The sequence below is a fragment of the Carassius gibelio genome, chromosome B8 (assembly GCF_023724105.1).
Source record: "Carassius gibelio isolate Cgi1373 ecotype wild population from Czech Republic chromosome B8, carGib1.2-hapl.c, whole genome shotgun sequence".
NCBI lineage: Eukaryota > Metazoa > Chordata > Actinopteri > Cypriniformes > Cyprinidae > Carassius > Carassius gibelio.
In genome coordinates, this window is record NC_068403.1 from 6,023,118 (window position 1) to 6,041,669 (window position 18,552).

Below are 18,552 nucleotides of genomic sequence, written 5' to 3' on the forward strand. Positions count from 1 at the left end.
TTATTACAGTATTTAAATGTATATATTTATATTCATTAAATGTATATTATATATACAGTACAGACCAAAAGTTTGGAAACATTATTATTTTTAATGTTTTTGAAAGAAGATTCTTCTGCTCATCAAGCCTGCATTTATTTGATCAAAAATACAGAAAAAACTTTAATATTGTGATATATTATTACAATTTAAAATAATTGTTTTGAAATGTATTATACTTTAAATTATAATTTATTTCTGTGATGCAAAGCTGAATTTTTAGGATCATTATCACATGATCCTTTAGAAATCATTCTAATGTGATGATTCATTATCAAAGTTGGAAACAGTTCTGCTGCTTAATATTTTTTCAGATACTTTTTTATGATACTTTGATGAATAAAAAGTAAAAAAAAAAAAGAAAAAAAAAGAAGCTATATGTTTTTAAAATATAAATATTTTGTAATAACAATATACACTACTGGTCAGTAATTTGGGGTCAGTAATTTTTTTCTTCATTTTTTAAAATAAAATCAATACTTTTATTCAGCAAGGATGTGTTAAATTGATAAAAAGTGATAGTAAAGAATTTTTTTTATTATTTTGAATAAATGCAGTTCTTTTTAACCTTTTATTCATCAAATATATTAGACTGCAGAACTGTTTCCAACACTCGTAATAAATCAGAATATAAGAATGATTTCTAAATGATCATGTGATCGACTGATGTTACATGTGACACTGAAGGCTGGAGTAATGTTGCTGAAAATTCAGCTTTGCATCACAGGAATAAATGATAATTTAAAGTATAATATATTTCAAAACAATTATTTAAAATTTTAACAATATATCACAATATTACTGTTTTTTCTGTATTTTTGATCAAATACTTCATTCAAAAACATTAAAAATAGTAATGTTTCCAAACTTTTGGTCTGTACGGTACTTTTATATATAAACACAATTTTTCTTAAATATACACACATGCACGTGTGTGTGTTTATATATACATAATAAATATAAACATTACACACACACACACACACATATATATATATTATGTACACAAAACTTATTTTGGATGCAATTAATCATTGCCCAGCAGTAATTAAATGTACAAAAATGACTAAAATAAATAAAAGTACTAAAACTGACAAAAAGCAACAATATTACTAAAACGTTAACTAAAATTAAATTGAATCTAAATAATTGAAAATATATATTGTACAGTAATAAGTAACAGTAATGTGCATAGCTTTATAATCTTAAAAATGTCATTAAATGTATACATTGAATACTTTATTACAATATAATATTACATCAATAATATTAATATGTTGAAAAATATCTAATTACAGAATTGATTTAATTGATATATATATACATACACACAGCTTCATATCACACATACAATACATGTTTTTAAACAGCCAAATAAATAAATACACCTATTATAAGTTTGAGTGCCGTGTTTGTGTAGAAATATGAAAAACATCTTAAAAACCCACAAACATTTGGAGTATTGGATGTTGAACGGCAGGCTATTTTTTTGAGAGCAGAAGATGCTCTAAAAGAGGTTTTCAGATGAACGAATGTCTCAATGACGTGCGTTTGCTATCAGCCTAGAAGCATCCAGTCCTCCAGAACAATTAGCACAAGTCTCCAGTATCGTGCTAGTCGTGAGTACACCTAGAGCCGTCGGTGAGGTCAACCAGTAAATGTGCAGTCATTGAAAGACCCAACCATGAATAGAACATTAATGAACACTGAGGGACACTCGTGAGAGCCGCTAACAGTGTCTACAGAGACCTGCGCGCTCTTAACAAACACTGCAACCCAACCAAACCATGACTGATCCATCACATCAGACGAGCGCACAATAATAGGCCTCCTAAAGCTTTTAACCACAGTCCTTTCTACCAGACACTGGACTGCTAATTTTCCCGAATCCACAAGAGCCCTTCGGTAGGAACAGTAATACAATACAAACTCCACCAAATGGGGCTGATTTGAATTACACTGCAAATCCATCTTCCAGCTTCCCCTCGTTGCCATGGACACAAACCATTTCCAGAGATACACTTTGGCGCTTTTCTCCCCCCCTGCCCCCTTCTTCTACTCGGTCTCTCTCCCTTTGGCTCGGCCATGTCGGTGACTAGAGGCTAAAGAGCTCTCGGGGAATTGAATACAAAGCCAAGACAACTAGGAGAAGAATAAGATGCAGGTCAGAGCCGCCCCCCTGTCCCCTCCCGAGCCAAAAAACGAGTACGCTTTTGGCAGCGGCTGGCGGTGAAAAGCATCTCTCATGGCAATGGTGCACGGTGCGTTTCCCCGAGGAGAGTGAGTACTGGCAAACAAAACGAGCCGGATGCGATGAAAGGCCTCAGAAACATGGGGTTACATATGTGTGTTTAACAAAAGAGGGCCACACGCATTCAGAAGGAGTTTGAACTGTCGATGAACCACGAAATATCAGATAAACAAACTCCAAAAATGACATTTCAGAGAGAAATTGCATATATTTAGTAGATGCGTCTTGAACATACCGAATCAATCATATTGGAAAAATATCATCTAAAAATTTATTCTACATTACATTAGATTACAAAACACTAACACGCACAAACATACATTTGCAATGCATAGTATAATATATAATACATTTTAAATATTAAATTGTACATTGTGTATATATTTATTTTATTTTGAAAACAGAATATACTGTATATATATATATATATATATATATATATATATATATATATATATATATATATATATATATATATATATATATATATAAATAAATAAATAAATAAATAAATATATATATACACACACACACACATTATACATATAAAAATATATTTTTATATTTTTCTAATTTTAAAATATATATATATTTAGTCGATTTTTTGTGATTACTTATTTTATATCATTTTTATATATTTAAAGAATTGCATACTATACAAAAATAAAATGTTATTATTAAAATTCTATATAATGTATACATATACATACATTTATATACAATGTATTTATTCATATATCATAAATATATAAATTCAATCTATAAAAATTGAATAAATAAATTAGAATGTCATTAGATATACATTTACATTTATACAGACAGAAAGACAGACAGATAGACTAAAAATTAATGTTTTTAATTTTGCATAAATATACTTAATCTCTCTCTTTTGAGGGACAATATTAAATATTACATATAAACAAATAAATATTTAGCTTAACATTTAATTTTTAATGATCACTCATAAGGTGGTTTGCTACAAACAAGGTTTGTTTTTGTGATAAAGAGGTCAGAACCTGAACATCTGTTCGACCAGCTTTTATATCACAGCGAAAACACAAGACTGAGAGCGGTGTCATCGCAACGGGAGAAACGGAGATACGTGCACATGTCCAAATATTAATTATACAGAGAAGGGGTACTGTCTTGTCAACAAAAGAACATAATAACCAGCGAACAAAACCGTGGGGTGTGCCAGTCATTATTCAGCATTATGTGCGCTGATAAAAGACGATAGATCCGCAGGACACCCACTACAAAGGCTATCTGGATTTATGAAGCTGAAATAAACGAACACGGAAGGTTAAGAGCAACCGTTCCAGTGATTATAAAGCGTGTTATGGTGAGATGGGAGGAAGGGGCGTAGTTTTTTGAAGGCTCTTTTTTTTGGCTGTCATTGAGGCGAGAGAAAGACAATGAAACTGATGCAAATGAAAGATATAACGGGATAGAAAACACATGTTTTCTACATCTCCAAAGCAACAAACAAGCCTCACCATTCGAGGTGTTATTCATGGGTGTAACTTAGTATGAGCTACAGTAACAGTGATAGAATAAGAGCTTGAAAAATTAACTGTGACTCGTCATACTCGATCAAATATTATTGTATCGCTCAAGAACATAAATGAAAAGACGAGAATATAGAAAAACCTGTATGACTGTAGGTCAAGCCATAGGCACACACACATGTGCATGATGAGCAGTGCATCATGGGATTGTCTGTTCTTCTCACTCATTTTACTTAGGCAATGTGAAACCATATGTCTGTCTAACCTCATCCATCTGTAAACTGACACCAGATCCAATTTAATTCTTCTCACCATAGTTTCAACCTGATTGGAAATTAAAAAGTGAGAAAAATATCATGTGAATATAAATGTATCTATGTGCAGAGAAATGTTTTAGTCTCGACACAAGAAATTGCATCATATACTCAACGACAGTGCAGCATTGTCACTGAAGCTTCAGGCTCTGGTGATGGTGATTCACTGAAAAGAACTGATTCATAAGAATTCCTGAACAATTGACTCTTCTGAGCCATTTGTAGTGAATCAAACACTTGCAGCTTACAGCTACTGTTATATTGACAAATATTGTGCAATTTGCAGAAACTGACTGGCTGTACATACAACACTGTGCAGCTAAAGAGACATTATCTATGTATGGTAATATTTCAAAAACAAATGTAATCTTAAATCAGATTTTTATCAAATTCACAAAAAAAAAAAAAAAAAACAGAAAAAATTCTTAGGAACCAAATCTCTCTGGTTGTGCTTTACGTGTTTGATTTGCTGAAAAGAAATCAAAATCTCAAAAGATTCATTCATCTGGGAATCAGACTACAATGATCTCAACATATAGTCTGACTCTTTTTCTTTCTTAGTGAATCAAATGTGCACATCACAACCAGTGCAGACCAAATGATTCCTGAACAATTGTCTCATATGAGCCAGTGCTTCTTAGTGAATTAAATACACAAGCACAATCAGTGTAGTCTGATTCCTGAAGAAATTACTCTTATGAACCATTTTGTTCCAGTTAATTAGAAACATGTAGCATTGACTACTGAATAGTTAAAAATACACTATACAATGGACAAATGATTATAGTAAAGTGTTAAGTGACTACAGTGTTTATACTTCAAAACTCTGCATTTAATTCAATTCGTTACTTTGTGTATTTTTGCAGTTGTTTCATGCACACTTAGCTGAAAGAATATTAGCAATACATAATCAGTAAAAAAAAAAAGCCACAGTAATTACCTCAGAAATCAATTCAACAGCATAAAGCAATGGTCCTAAGAATCAACTTCAATGTGATGTCTGAGATCTCAAAGATAGCTCAATTATTTTTGACAGAAACCTTGTTGTACCTGACATCTCTGTACTGATAATTATCCCGCTAATGCGCTAGTGCACAAGTCATTTGAGTTATTCAGCATTGATTTATTTCACAATGCCGAAAAAGGAACTTAAAAAAAAAAAAGGTCACTTTTTGTATATTTAACCAGTGGGAGTTAAATAATCTCAAAGTTAATATACTGAGATTCTCAAAGATTTACTTTGATAAAACAGACTCGACAGCCCTGAGTGCTTGAGACACTCATGTACACCGGGTGTCTCAAGGTTACCTTTTTTTTTTTAACTTTCAAAGCAAACAGTTTCCATCGACTCTATAAAGTCACACTCGTCTGAGCGGAACAAAGCCACACGGCAGACAGCCGAGTCGTCGATGCATTGTCAGACGTCTATGTATCATATTTTTTCATTCATCAGGTGACGAGCCAGTTGAGGTCAAAGGTCAGGCTCTTTGGAGTTTAGAAACGGGGTTTGCGCGCAATGAACACGTCGGCCATTAAATCCATTGCTTTGCTTGATCTGCTGCTAATTGCGCTGAGCAGCGGCTGTCACGAGGTCGTGTAAAGTCTGGGGATATGCTATTAATATGCAAACAAATGTCATTTTCCAACGGGTGTGGTAAAGGCTTGCGCTAATTATTCCATCAATCCCAGATTTACATCTTAATTAAAGATCTTTATCTCAGTGAAGGTATGGCGACGGTGGAAAATAGATCGGCACTGAGTTTTTTTCTTTTTCTCTCTCTGACGTGTAAAACTCCACAATGGCAGAACAAAGCTGTTTTATCACCTCTGGATAACTTTATCTGTGTCTATACGCCGCTGTCAAAAGCTCGGAAACGTTTCGAATGCTGACTCTGGATCCAATTTGTGTAACTGAACTCTGCTGTAGAGATTTCGAGAAGAGAAGACAATGTTTTGTGTTTCTGTCTTGAATCAGTGATGAAGTACAGACACATGTGTAATGAATGTAGAATGCCCGCCAAAGTCTTCTAATGGTGTAATTGAACTTAAAATATGCACACTCAGTCGTGACACAAAATCCGATTGGTTGAGCCATGTCTGAAGTATCTACAGGAAGGCAGAACAAAGCCGTTTTTTCAACCTCTGGATGACTTTATTTAAATCTAAACGCTGTTGACAAAAACTTGGAAACACTACAACTGCTGAGTGTGAATCCAACTTAACCAAACACACACAGTACCTCACACTGCAGTTATAGCAGATTTCTGCTTCTTTTTTTTTTTAACAGCTTCCAATGACAATCTGTGATGAAGTACAGACACATTTGTAACGCTGGAAGAACAACTGTTAAAGTCTTCTAATGGTGTAATTGGTCTTCATTCTTGTCTGGCTGTCAGATTATTGACAATATATCTGTTATTCATTTGTCCATGATTGTTTGTTCTGATTATTCACATTATTAGGGGGTATTTTGTCATGTTATTTTGTTCACGCAATGAGTAATGTCTGAAGCTGTTCAAATAAAATAACAACAATTACTATAAGTTGTTCTATTAGTTTTGAGGTCACTTTTCTTTTCTTTTTACCATATTTCTAAAATACCCCAAATTAAATCATATAAATTACCATTCAAAAGTTTTTTTCTTCTCAAAAATAATGTTATTCAGCAAATATACGTTAAATTGTAGACTTGTAAAAATCAGTAACAGCCTTTGTGGAACTACAGGAAGACAAAACTAAGCTGAAATAGAGACACATTTGTAATGAACATTAAATGACTGTCAAAGACACACAACTGTAAAATGAATAGTTGTGACACAAAATTGGATTGCAGGTGCATCTCAATAAATTAGAATGTAAGCTGAAATACAGACACGTTTGTAATTATTGATAATTAATTAGCTGTGATGCAAAATCTGATTGGATAATCAACGTTTGCAGCTGTTAAGATACCAAATCAGGACAATTGAAGCTTTTAGTCTTAAGTTTTTTATTCATTTTTATGTTAACATACTCTTAAAATACTACCATTCAAAAGTTTGGGGTCGTAATATATTTTTGGGAAAGAAAATGTTATTAAACAAAGACGGATCACATCGTAGACATGTAAAACTCGCTAATGGTGTTCACAGTCCTGCAGGAAGGCAGAACAAAGCTGTTTTATCACCTTGATACATCGCTGTCAAAAGCTCGGAGATGTTTCGAAAGCTGACTCTGGATCCAATTTGTGTTACCAAACGTGCCTCTTACTACAGATAAAAACTTCCAGTGACAATCCGTACCGTGAGGCCTCGCCGCCCCCATGGTGCGATCTCGACCGGACCACGAACACACACTTATGTCAAAACCTTTCCCATCTCTTTCCAGAAACACTCCATAAATTAAAGAGCGTGTTCTGCGATCACACATGCTCTTCCTCCCCTGGCTTTGACTGAACGCAGCCCACTCTCTGACAGGAGTTCATCCAGTATGTGGGGGGGGGGGGCGCAGAAAGCCCTGATGACAGCAGATAGGCAGCGTGGGGTGCTGGTAAGCCAGCAATAGCCAGACACTTCCTGACGGCAGTAACCAGCCCCCATGACCAGCTGCTGCCTGGGGATCAACCGGAGGTAAGAGACAGAAATGACGGGAGCGAAAGAAAAAGAAAAGCTAGGGAACATGTGGGGAGGCCTGTCACCTTCCAAGTCCTGCATGAGGTAGTTGAAATGGAGTCACCAGCGATGAAGTGCTCTGATTGGCTGGCTGGGCTCCAGAATTCCCTGAGGTGTCTTAAAGAGTTTATAAGTGAATCCCGAGTGGAAGGTGACGGAGTAAATATCATTGTTTGCACTGTATGTTTAATCAAATAAGTACAGCTTCAGTGAGCATTTAAAAAACACTAAACCTAGTGTTTGGATTTAAAATGTACAGTCTCTGTCTTCTGGCAAAATTAAACCAAAAGTATGGATGACTCATCCTGCACTACATATTTTATTGTCCAATCAAATGCTCTCTAGGAATGACAATGTCCCTTCCCAGCAACCGATTAACCAATCAGCAGCTAATCACAGTTCACGACAGTGACAAAACTCTTCAATACGACCCATCCAAACTTTCTTTAAACAGGAAGTACTTAAACACAGAACTGAAACGGCATATTAAGCAATTTCTTGAGGTCTGTAATTACATTCAGATAGTCACTACCTTTCATTCATATTCTTATCTAATGCTTTATTTCCTGAGACATAGCAAGCATATTTTAGTGTGCGAAGAACTGTTGTAGTCTGTGGAAGAGGAATGGGATTGACTTACTTGTTATGCAGGACACACCAGCCGCAGTGAGGATCTCCTGAGCCCAGACACGTCTTACAGCTGCTGTACTGAGAACAGCTCTCCACAGGCAGACGACTCACCTGAAACACATGACAAACATTCAGCTGACATGACCTCAACACATCGCCCCTGCTAGCCAAATCACTTCCATTTGATTTATTTTTGATAATAGAACAGATCAAATACTGGATACACGACAGAAATTATTAAAATATGTTAAATTAGCAATCAAAAATAAATCTTGCTCTTTATTAATGTTTTTGTTTTCTTTTTAAACAACATTTATGACCAAGAAAAAAAGTAAATAAATAAAGAGAAGAGAAATAAAATCAATCCCAAACTTGGATTTTGTATCTCTATAGATACGCAATAATAATCATGATGAATAATAATTAAAATACGTTTAAACGATAAATGTAAACAGGTTTAGACGGTCATGTGACTGATGCCCTCCAATTGGCTTGTTTCTGGTACAGTAGAGTAGCTACAGCAGTTCAGTTAGTGTCAATTAAAATGAATTTATTTCTGAGAACAGAATGCATAAAGTAACTAATGGTCTTTTTTATTAAGTTTATAAGATGTCAATTTAGCAAAAAAAAAAAAAGACTTGAATCCCACAAAATAATAATAATGATTATACATTTAAATACATTTAAACATTTAATACATTACAGTATTTATCTTTATTTTAACATTTTACAATTTTTAAAACAGTTTATATTAAATAAGCATTTCTTTGAATGAATGAATGAATTAATTCATTTTTCAGATTGTAGGGACCTTGACTGATCATGTAAAGAGATACTCCAACCCAAAAATTAACATTTTGGTCATCAATCACCATGTCATTCCAAAACCATAAAAGCTTTGTTCATCTTCTGAACATTGAGAAAAAAGTTGAATAAAGTCATTATTATTGCTTTCTTCACGTACAAAAAGTATTCCCGTCACTTCATAACCTTATGGTTGAACCACTGATGGCAGATGCTTTTCATACTTTTCTGGACCTTGACAGTGTAATTACTTGGCAGTCAATGGGACAGTCACAAGCCTCCCGGTTTTCATTCAAAATACCTTAAGCTGTATTTCAAAGACGAACGTAGCCTTTGTGGGTTTGAAACTACATGGGTGTAAGTGATTACCGTATTTTTCGGACTATAAGTCGCAACTGTCCAAAAATACGTCATGGTGAGGAAAAACATATATAAGTCACACTGGACTATAAGTCGCAGAACCAAGTGAAAACATTACGTCTACAGCTGCGAGAGGGCACAGAGCACAGAGCAACACAGAGCGCCCTCTCGCGGCTGTAGACGATAAAGTTTTCTCCTGGTTCATGTCTCCTAGTTCATTTCTCTTGGTTCATGTCAAATTAATTTTGATAAATAAGTCGCAGGACCAGCCAAACTATGAAAAAAAGTGCGACCAAAAATACGGTAATGACAAAATTTTCATTTTGGGGTGGATTATCCCTTTAAGTATAATTTTCCTGTGCTTAGTGCCCTAATATTTCTATTTAACAGCCATCCAATCAGGTTTAGGGATTTGAGTCATGTGACCCATTCCCTGCCATTGACTGTAATCCCCACATGCCCAAGTAGAGTCTCTTTCAGCCCTGGAACACAGTAGTTACAGCAGTTCTCAACACAAGCCCTCAACTCAAACCTCTCGCCCTCCATCTGATCCACACAAACACGTTCAGCTCCTTGTAAACACTTTCAAACATCCAGGCTTTTCCTTACAGAAGGGCTCAGCGTAGACGGAGCAATGCAGCCGAACGGCAGAGCATCAGCACAGTCAACTCACGCGGAGGAAGAGAAAATATCAGAAAACAGCACAGGGGGAACTCATAAAAGAACGAGCTGTCCAGGGGACAGTAATATAAGTGCTGCAGATGTGAAGACTCGCACGGGAGAAACAGCACAGGCGTATTAGAGAAATGAATCAGCTCCCAAAAACACCAGCTTATATAAAATGAAGATGGGAGTTGGAGAGAGTGGGAGGTCTAGGACAGAAATAACATGAATATATTAAATCTAAAAGAGTGGTTTGTGGATCAAAGTTGGTGTGGGCTGTCACAGTCCCGATGATTGGCTTACTTAAGACGCACACCCAAAAGCAGTTGTTTTTGAAAACCGCCTTTAGAAGCTCTAAAAATGCTCATTCCATGGAGTTGTAATCGCCTTTGATCGCTGCCAAGATTAGAGTTTAGAGTGAGAAAAACAAGAGCCACGGAAAAAACACCCACCCTAAAGGGACACGGCTCTGCTTTCAAGTGCAGAGTAGCTGATGGCTCTCCGGCACTGTGTGTGTGTGTGTGTGTGTGTGTGTTGCGTCAATCAGGACGGGTGGGTGAGGTATAGTCTGCTGGCCCATGTTAGTTTATTCTGTCACATAGCTATGCATAAATCTACGGTCTTATTACCCAGTCCAGACCCCTGATTGACAATATGATGGAAACGGAGCTCAATTACTTCCTTAGCAAAGGCCCCACGGCCTTTCAGCCAAACAAATAATAAAGGTGCCTTATAAATAACCTTATAAATTGATACACTATATGATTGAGTACATAGTGCATAAGTCCATGCGGTGTAAAGCAACTAGATTGCACAACAAAACAAAACAAAAATAAATAAACAAATAAAATGCTTTCAGGTTATTTGTCCAGATTTATTTTACTGTGCTTGGTGCCTTAAAATGTAAATTTTACAGCCATCCAATCAGGTCTAGCGATACAAGTCATGTGACCCACAGCCTCCAATTGGATTGCTTCTGCGGGTGTATAACTCGATTAATGGCCAATTAACTGACAGCAATATCAATATAAACAACAATTCATAAAATAATACTTGTAACTATAATTATTTAACATTTAAAGGAGTCAGGTGACCAATGCTAAAACACTGGTTTGGATATTCAAATATCACAAAACATTAAAAGAAAATTCTAATATATATGAATATATATGAATAATACTTTTTTTTGTTTGTTTTGTTTTCAATATCAAATACAGCATATTTTCTGTTTGGAAAATGGGCAAAAAGTTTGGATTTTTTTTGTTTGTTATGTTTTCTTATGCTCCCTAATGCCACATTTACTTGATCAAAAATACAGTAAAATCCAAAAAAAAATTTTTTTTAAATATTACCGTCTAAAATTTTATTTTAATAATAAATAATAATAAAATATATTATTTTCATCTTTGGTGTTACACATTCCTTCAGAAATCATGATTTGCAGCTCAAGAAACATTTCTTCTTCTTCTTGTCAGTGTTGAAGACAGTTTCTGTCCAATATTTTGTGGTCCATTTTTCTATGATTCTTTGATGAATAGAAAGTTGAAAAGCACATAGGAACAGAGGAAAGTGATTTTTGTGCATGCTCAGTATATTCTGTCAGGAACGCTGTCAGTGTTTGATGGATGAGTACAATGTAAGATAAATGAAAGGCTTCATATCTCTTTCTCTCCAATGAAATGGCTGCATTACCGGTGCAATTGGAGGAGCAGGATGGTAAATAATGATGCCGCTCTGGAAAAACCTGGCATTCACAGACCTTTTACAGACACACATCGGAGGGCTCCGAGTGGCAGCGGGCCATTTTGCGAGCAAATGCGCTCTCTCACCTATCTGTGCACCTGCCCCAAATGAAATATTCAAATCCACAGACTCCAGCGGTCAGTGTAGGTTATGAATTATTGACTCTTGCCGATTCATTCACGTTTCTTATTTCATAAAGTGCAGAGGGTAATGTGTGTCTACACACAGATTCTGATTGGTGGAGAAATTAAGTAATCAGTGGCGACCCCTCAGTAAAAGATAGAGTGGTATAAATTAGGTCCAAACTACAGAGAACTTTGAATAATTAGGTAGTCCTTCTTAATCAACATAAAAGATGAATAAAAAAAAAAATATTAATCAAACTGCACAAAAAGAAATTCTAATAAAATACATTAAAATGAAAAAAAAAAAAAAACCATAAAATAAATTAAATAAACCAACATAAAATAAAATAAAAGCATAATTGCTTAATAAAAAATACATTAATACCGGATGTAAATAAATTAATAATATCAAGCCTTTACTTGAGAAAAATGTTGAACTGGACACTTATACATAAGGATTTGAGCTAGGTTTTTATAGAAGTTTATATATAATTATATATTCGTGACATCGGAAAGCCAATTCATGGATCTTTTTGAAAGATTTAAAAGACAAAAATGTGGAAATAAATCCAACACAATAATTCTGATGATCAGAACAGCTTGACAGAAAATTCTGTTTTGAACATTTAAAATGTAAATATCATTGAAGAATTTTTCTGTGATAAAAAAATATGTAACAAAAATATATACATAATTTTCAAATAAATATCCAAATGGCTTGTTATTTCACTCTGTTGAGATCATGATGGCTTTGAAAAATAATATTAAAATAATAATAGATTAATATCAGTAATAATAGATTGTCATAGTTAAAAAGTGAAAGTTTGTGTTTGGGACAAATCATGAAACAATAAAATCCAACATAAAAAGTACATAAAACAAAAAAATTGCACGTTACCTTTGATGTGATTTTCAAAGGACAAATGAATAAATAAAAATAAATAAATTAGAAAACAATTGCAAGTTGCAATTTGCAAAATAAAATTCCTACACAGTAAAACAATTTGCTGCAGTGAGGTACTAAAGCTGTTATCAGTAAATGAAATTTAGTTTTCAGCATATACCTGCTTCTCTGTTTCATAAATGGTGACACCTGACACGTCATGATGAGACATGACCGTAAAGCCCAGTTCAACCCCTTGGCTGGTGTTTTCAGATTAATACACACAATCTATCCGTTTATGATCTCAGCATAGAGAAAAGCTTTTAATGAGCACAAGGCCTGATCAATCAGTCGAGGGCCATCTGAAGAACATCCCTTCAGTTCTTAACACAAATATCGATGTCAGGAGTTCAGCGGTGGAGCTTTAACACATCAGTGAGTCTTTTGTGAGAGTGTGACGGTGAAAGAGGGAGACGCTATTAATCTAGTCCCACACTGGAGTTTACAGTGCCTCCCTGAAACTCTGGGAACCATCCAGAACCGAGCTGAACAGAGAGACAACACTCCAGATGATGCCTTGTGCTAATGCAGATGGGTGTTTCTTCAACTAGAAGACTTACAAAGAAAATAAAACACTTTATTCACACTACTTTCATTTCTTTAGTAACAGCATCTAGTAGTAAACACACACGCATCAAAGAACCAAATCTGCCATTTCCTTCTGACCAAAAACAAGCCATTTCCAACACATTTCAAATCATTTTGTCTGAAAAACATTTAGTTAAACTGACTCCTTACATTAAAATATTCTGTTTTCAAGTGATTTTATAATAATAATAATAATAATAATAATATATAATTTAATAAAATAAATATATAAATAACTTGCCTTGTTTTTAATTTTATACAATTCTAAATTAATATTTCTATATAATTGTCCTATGGTAAATACTGCAATTGTTATTTCACACTTTGTTTAGATCATAATAGAATTATTCATCAAAACAGCAAAATTAATGATTATTTAATATTAGTAGATATAGATATACATACATTTTATGCAATAAAAGTACATAATTTACCAGTTTTTTACTAGATTTAACTTATTTATATATTAATAAATATATGAAAAAAAATTCTGTATACTAAAAACTGTATATTATGTGTATATATATATATATATATATATATATATATATATATATATATATATATATATATATATATATATACACACACACACACACACACATATATACACACACACACACACATATATACAGTACAGACCAATGTTTTTCTTCTGCTAATCAACCCTCCATTTATTTGATCAAAAATACATAAAAAAAATGTAATATTGTGATATATTATTACAATTTAAAATAATTGTTTTTAAATGTATTATACTTTAAATTATCATTTATTTCTGTGATGCAAAGCTGAATTTTTAGGATCATTATCACATGATCCTTTAGAAATCATTCTAATGTGATGATTCATTATCAAAGTTCCAAACAGTTCTGCTGCTTAATATTTTTTCAGAACATGTGATACTTTTTTAGGATACTTTGATGAATAATAAAAAAAGAAGATATGTTTTTAAAATATAAATATTTTGTAATAACAATATACACTACTGGTCAGTAATTTGGGGTCAGTCACTTTTTTTTCTTTCTTTTTTTTTAAATAAAATCAATACTTTTATTCAGCAAGGTTGTGTTAAATTGATAAATAGTGATCGTAAAGAAAATATATTATTAGATTTTTTTATTTTATTTTGAATAAATGCAGTTCTTTTTAACCTTTTATTCATAAAATATATTAGACTGCAGAACGGTTTCCAACACTCATAATAAATCAGAATATTAGAATGATTTCTAAATGATCATGTGATAGACTGATGTTACATGTGACACTGAAGGCTGGAGTAATGTTGCTGAAAATTCAGCTTTGCAACACAGAAATAAATTCTTTTTTAAAGTATATTCAAATAGAAAACTATTATTTTAAGTTGTAATAATATTTCACAATATTACTGTTTTTTCTGTATTTTAGATCAAATAAATGCAGGCTTGATGAGCAGAAGAAACTTCTTTCAAAAACATTAAAAATATTAATGTTTCCAAACTTTTGGTCTGTACTGTATATACATATATATACATATACACGTAATATCATTAAATTGTCACAGTTTAAGGTTGAAGAATGTGTCTGGAATAGTCATAAAACAATAAAGACTATACATAAAACCCTTTTATTAGCACGTTTTTATTAGCAACTTTTATTAGCCCCTTTTATTATTAATCATTTATTAATCAATTTGGCATTTTAATAAAGTAATGAAAAAAATGTAAAAATAATAAACAGGTTAAAATCTGTAAAGTTTGAATCTAAAAAATAGGAGTAGTTTGAAAGAAATAGTTGAAGGAACATCCATATATCTATATTTATCCATCATCTCATGAAGATGAGGTCATCGCACACATCATTAAACTGCTTTACCTTCAAGCGTAACGCTGGTGAAATTAATACCATTATCTGCATGGCTAATTCCTGCCTACACCGCTCCAGGACGCCTGGAGCACGAGAACATTTTATCGTGTTATTTTTCTGAATAGTACTGATAAGGATTTAAAAATATCCTTGTTCTGGAGACTGAAGCTTCGTTCAGCTCTCTCAAAGACAGTAATGTTTTCTGTGCGTTACTTGAACTTCATCCTTCTCAAGGAAACGAACACACAAAAAAAGGGGTCTTTCAAAAATTCACAAAAGACAACAAATTTCTTTCTCCGAAGGAAAGAAACAAGCATTGAATAGAGGAGTAAGAGAAGAAAAAGAAGAAAAAGCTACAGCTGTACTGTACGAGAGTGTCTCTCCGTCTGTTCAGCTGCTGAGGAACTTTGACGTATCCTTCCTCTCCTCCGGCTGTATAATGGAGCATTATGGGAAGGGCTGTTATTCCGCTCGGCTCTGGATGGAAATGCTTCCCCACCATTTCTTATTAGGGCCAAGCAGCTGGGGCTCCCATTCAGAGTCGTGAAGCGGCGTTTCATATTCTGTTTTCCTGTCTCGCAGATGTTAAAACAACATATCTGAGATTCCGGTTCGGGTCTTAAGACAAAAGCGTTGCGCGCCCACTCTCTCCTCACAAATGTGCCTTTATTGTGTCCTCGCCGCATGTCGTAAATGTTTTTGTTGGCTTTATGAAATAAATTAACAGCAAATGGCAAGTGATAAAATCAAGAACAAAAGTGATCTAAAGAGGGCCGCAAAAGTGTGTGTGTGTGTGTGTGTGTGTATACAGACAGACAGACAGACAGACAGATATATAGATTCTACTCTATAAATTGATCTGTATTTGAAAGTAAGTGTAATTGAAATCTTTATGCTGAAGATATAACTTTTTTAATTTTCAATCTTTGAAAGTCTTTTAATCTTTTTTTTAATTCACATTTTAAAAACTTTTTCACTAGTGGTCTCAGATTTTTCAAACTCAAAGTTCATGACTGAAAACGATGATTAACAAATGATGCATAATATTTTGGTAAAGACATCAGTCTACATTATCGCAAAAAGTTTGGGGTTTGTACGATTTTTTTATTTTTATTTTTAAAGATGCTCACCAAAACCGTATTTATAAGTAAAATTGCAGGATTATTATTAAAATAACTTTTTTTCTATTGGAATATATTTAAAATTGTTTAAATTATTTATATAAACAGTTGCACTGGTCAATATTTTTGGTGGAACAATTATTGTATTGTATATATTCTTATAATCTGTTTTGGCAGATATTGCAAGTATTTTATTTTTTTTTTTCAAAATAAATCAGTCTCAAAATATATACATATTTTTTTTCTACTGTATATTCCGAAAAATCTTTATCGGCCAAATAAAATAAACACTGGCTATCAGTATCAGTTAAAATTCCCATTTTGGATCATCCCTGATAAACGAAAACAAAGAAAGAGCTGTCTAAAAGAGACTAAGCCTATCCAGTAGACATGCACAGAATTTTTCCTAGTATTAGTCACCTCATCTCATCAGAAAATAGCTCCCTTTCAGAATAATTCTCACCTGTTTGTCGCTCAGGAGATAGATGTACTGATAATCAGGACTGAACACCATGTCACGGAGAATCGGGCTTCCCTCCACGACGGTGACTGTCTCGTACAGCAGAGCATTCTCTGAAGGCGGCGGTACACCGTCCACTCGGATCTGAAAACAAATCAGAGTTCATTTCAACATGGAATCAATGGTTTCTTCGAAATCTTATATTAAACGATCCCTCAGTGTATAAAAAAGTCTGTCTTATTTTGTTTATGCACCCGCCCACTTTTCAATCAAAACAAATAAAATTCCACCTTACATTATTTCTTCACTAATCATACTTCGATAACAAAAAAAGCATGTTTATAGTGTTTGATTTTAAAGGGATACTCCACCCCAAAATGAAAATTTGTCATTTACAAATCATTTACCGCTATGTCGTTCCAAACCTGTAAAAGCTTTGTTCGTCTTCGGAACACAATTTAAGATATTTTGGATGAAAACCGGGAGGCTTGTGACTGTCCCATAGACTGCCAAGTAAAATACACTGCCAAGGTCCAGAAAAGTATGAAAAGCATCGTCAGAATAGTCCATCTCCCATCAGTGGTTCAACCATAACGTTATGAAGTGAAGAAAATACTTTTAGTACGTGAAAAAAACAAAAATAATGATTTTTTTCAAAAATTCGTCTCCTCTGTGTTTCTCCCATTTTGGAGAACATCACTGGACACAAACTGTGTACTCTATTCTGTATCAGCCACGACACAAGGATACATTTTTTACGTGTACTTATGCTTTGATTTGAACTAAAACAGCGCGGCTGACACAGAAGAACGTACGTTGCTTGAGTTCAGCGGATGTTCTCCAAAATGGCGCTATAGTGATGTTGGGAGAGAAAGTGGAGACAAATTGTTGAATAAAGTCATTATATTTGAATTCTTCACGTACAAAAAGTATCATTTTCGCTTCATAAAATTCAGAACCATGTGACAGATGGATTATTCTGACGATGCTTTTCATACTTTTCTGGACCATGACAGTGTAATTTACTTGGCAGTCTATGGGACAGTCACAAGCCTCCCGGTTTTCATCCAAAATATCTTAAATTGTGTTCCAAAGACGAATTAAGCTTTTATGAGTTTGGATGAATGAAAAATATCGCTTAAAATTCCAGGTATTTTACTGTGACTTTACCGCTCACAGCGTTTCTGGTTGGCCGCATATCATCACTTACACATCTGATTATCACTGACACACGCAGTATTATAATTTTCCTCATGAATGCAGAATTCTTCGGCTGACCTAGAAAACGAACGCAGAACTTTGAGCGAACACGAGATTACAGCATCTGATCAGATGTGCGATAAAAATCAATTACATTTTAACAACACACACACGCACATACACTCGAACCCCCGCTGCCTCATCATTAGCGACTCCTCTGTTTCCTCACACTGATAATTAGTGTAGTTGAGCTTGCTGGGTGAAAAAAAGCGAGCTCTAAATATGTCAAATTCAAAACATCTTTGAAG

General features: G+C 33.9%; 1 protein-coding gene across 1 annotated transcript in view; it reads right to left on the reverse strand.

The window, feature by feature from the left end:
• plxna3 (plexin A3) overlaps positions 1 to 18,552 on the reverse strand; it is a 157,109-nt gene that overhangs the window by 81,435 nt on the left and 57,122 nt on the right. The window contains exons 4-5 of the mRNA XM_052563751.1: positions 17,048 to 17,188; positions 8,403 to 8,503 (exon numbers count right to left, since the gene is read on the reverse strand). Of these exons, the coding sequence (XP_052419711.1) occupies positions 8,403 to 8,503; positions 17,048 to 17,188 (242 nt within the window). The remainder of the gene's footprint in view (positions 1 to 8,402; positions 8,504 to 17,047; positions 17,189 to 18,552) is intronic.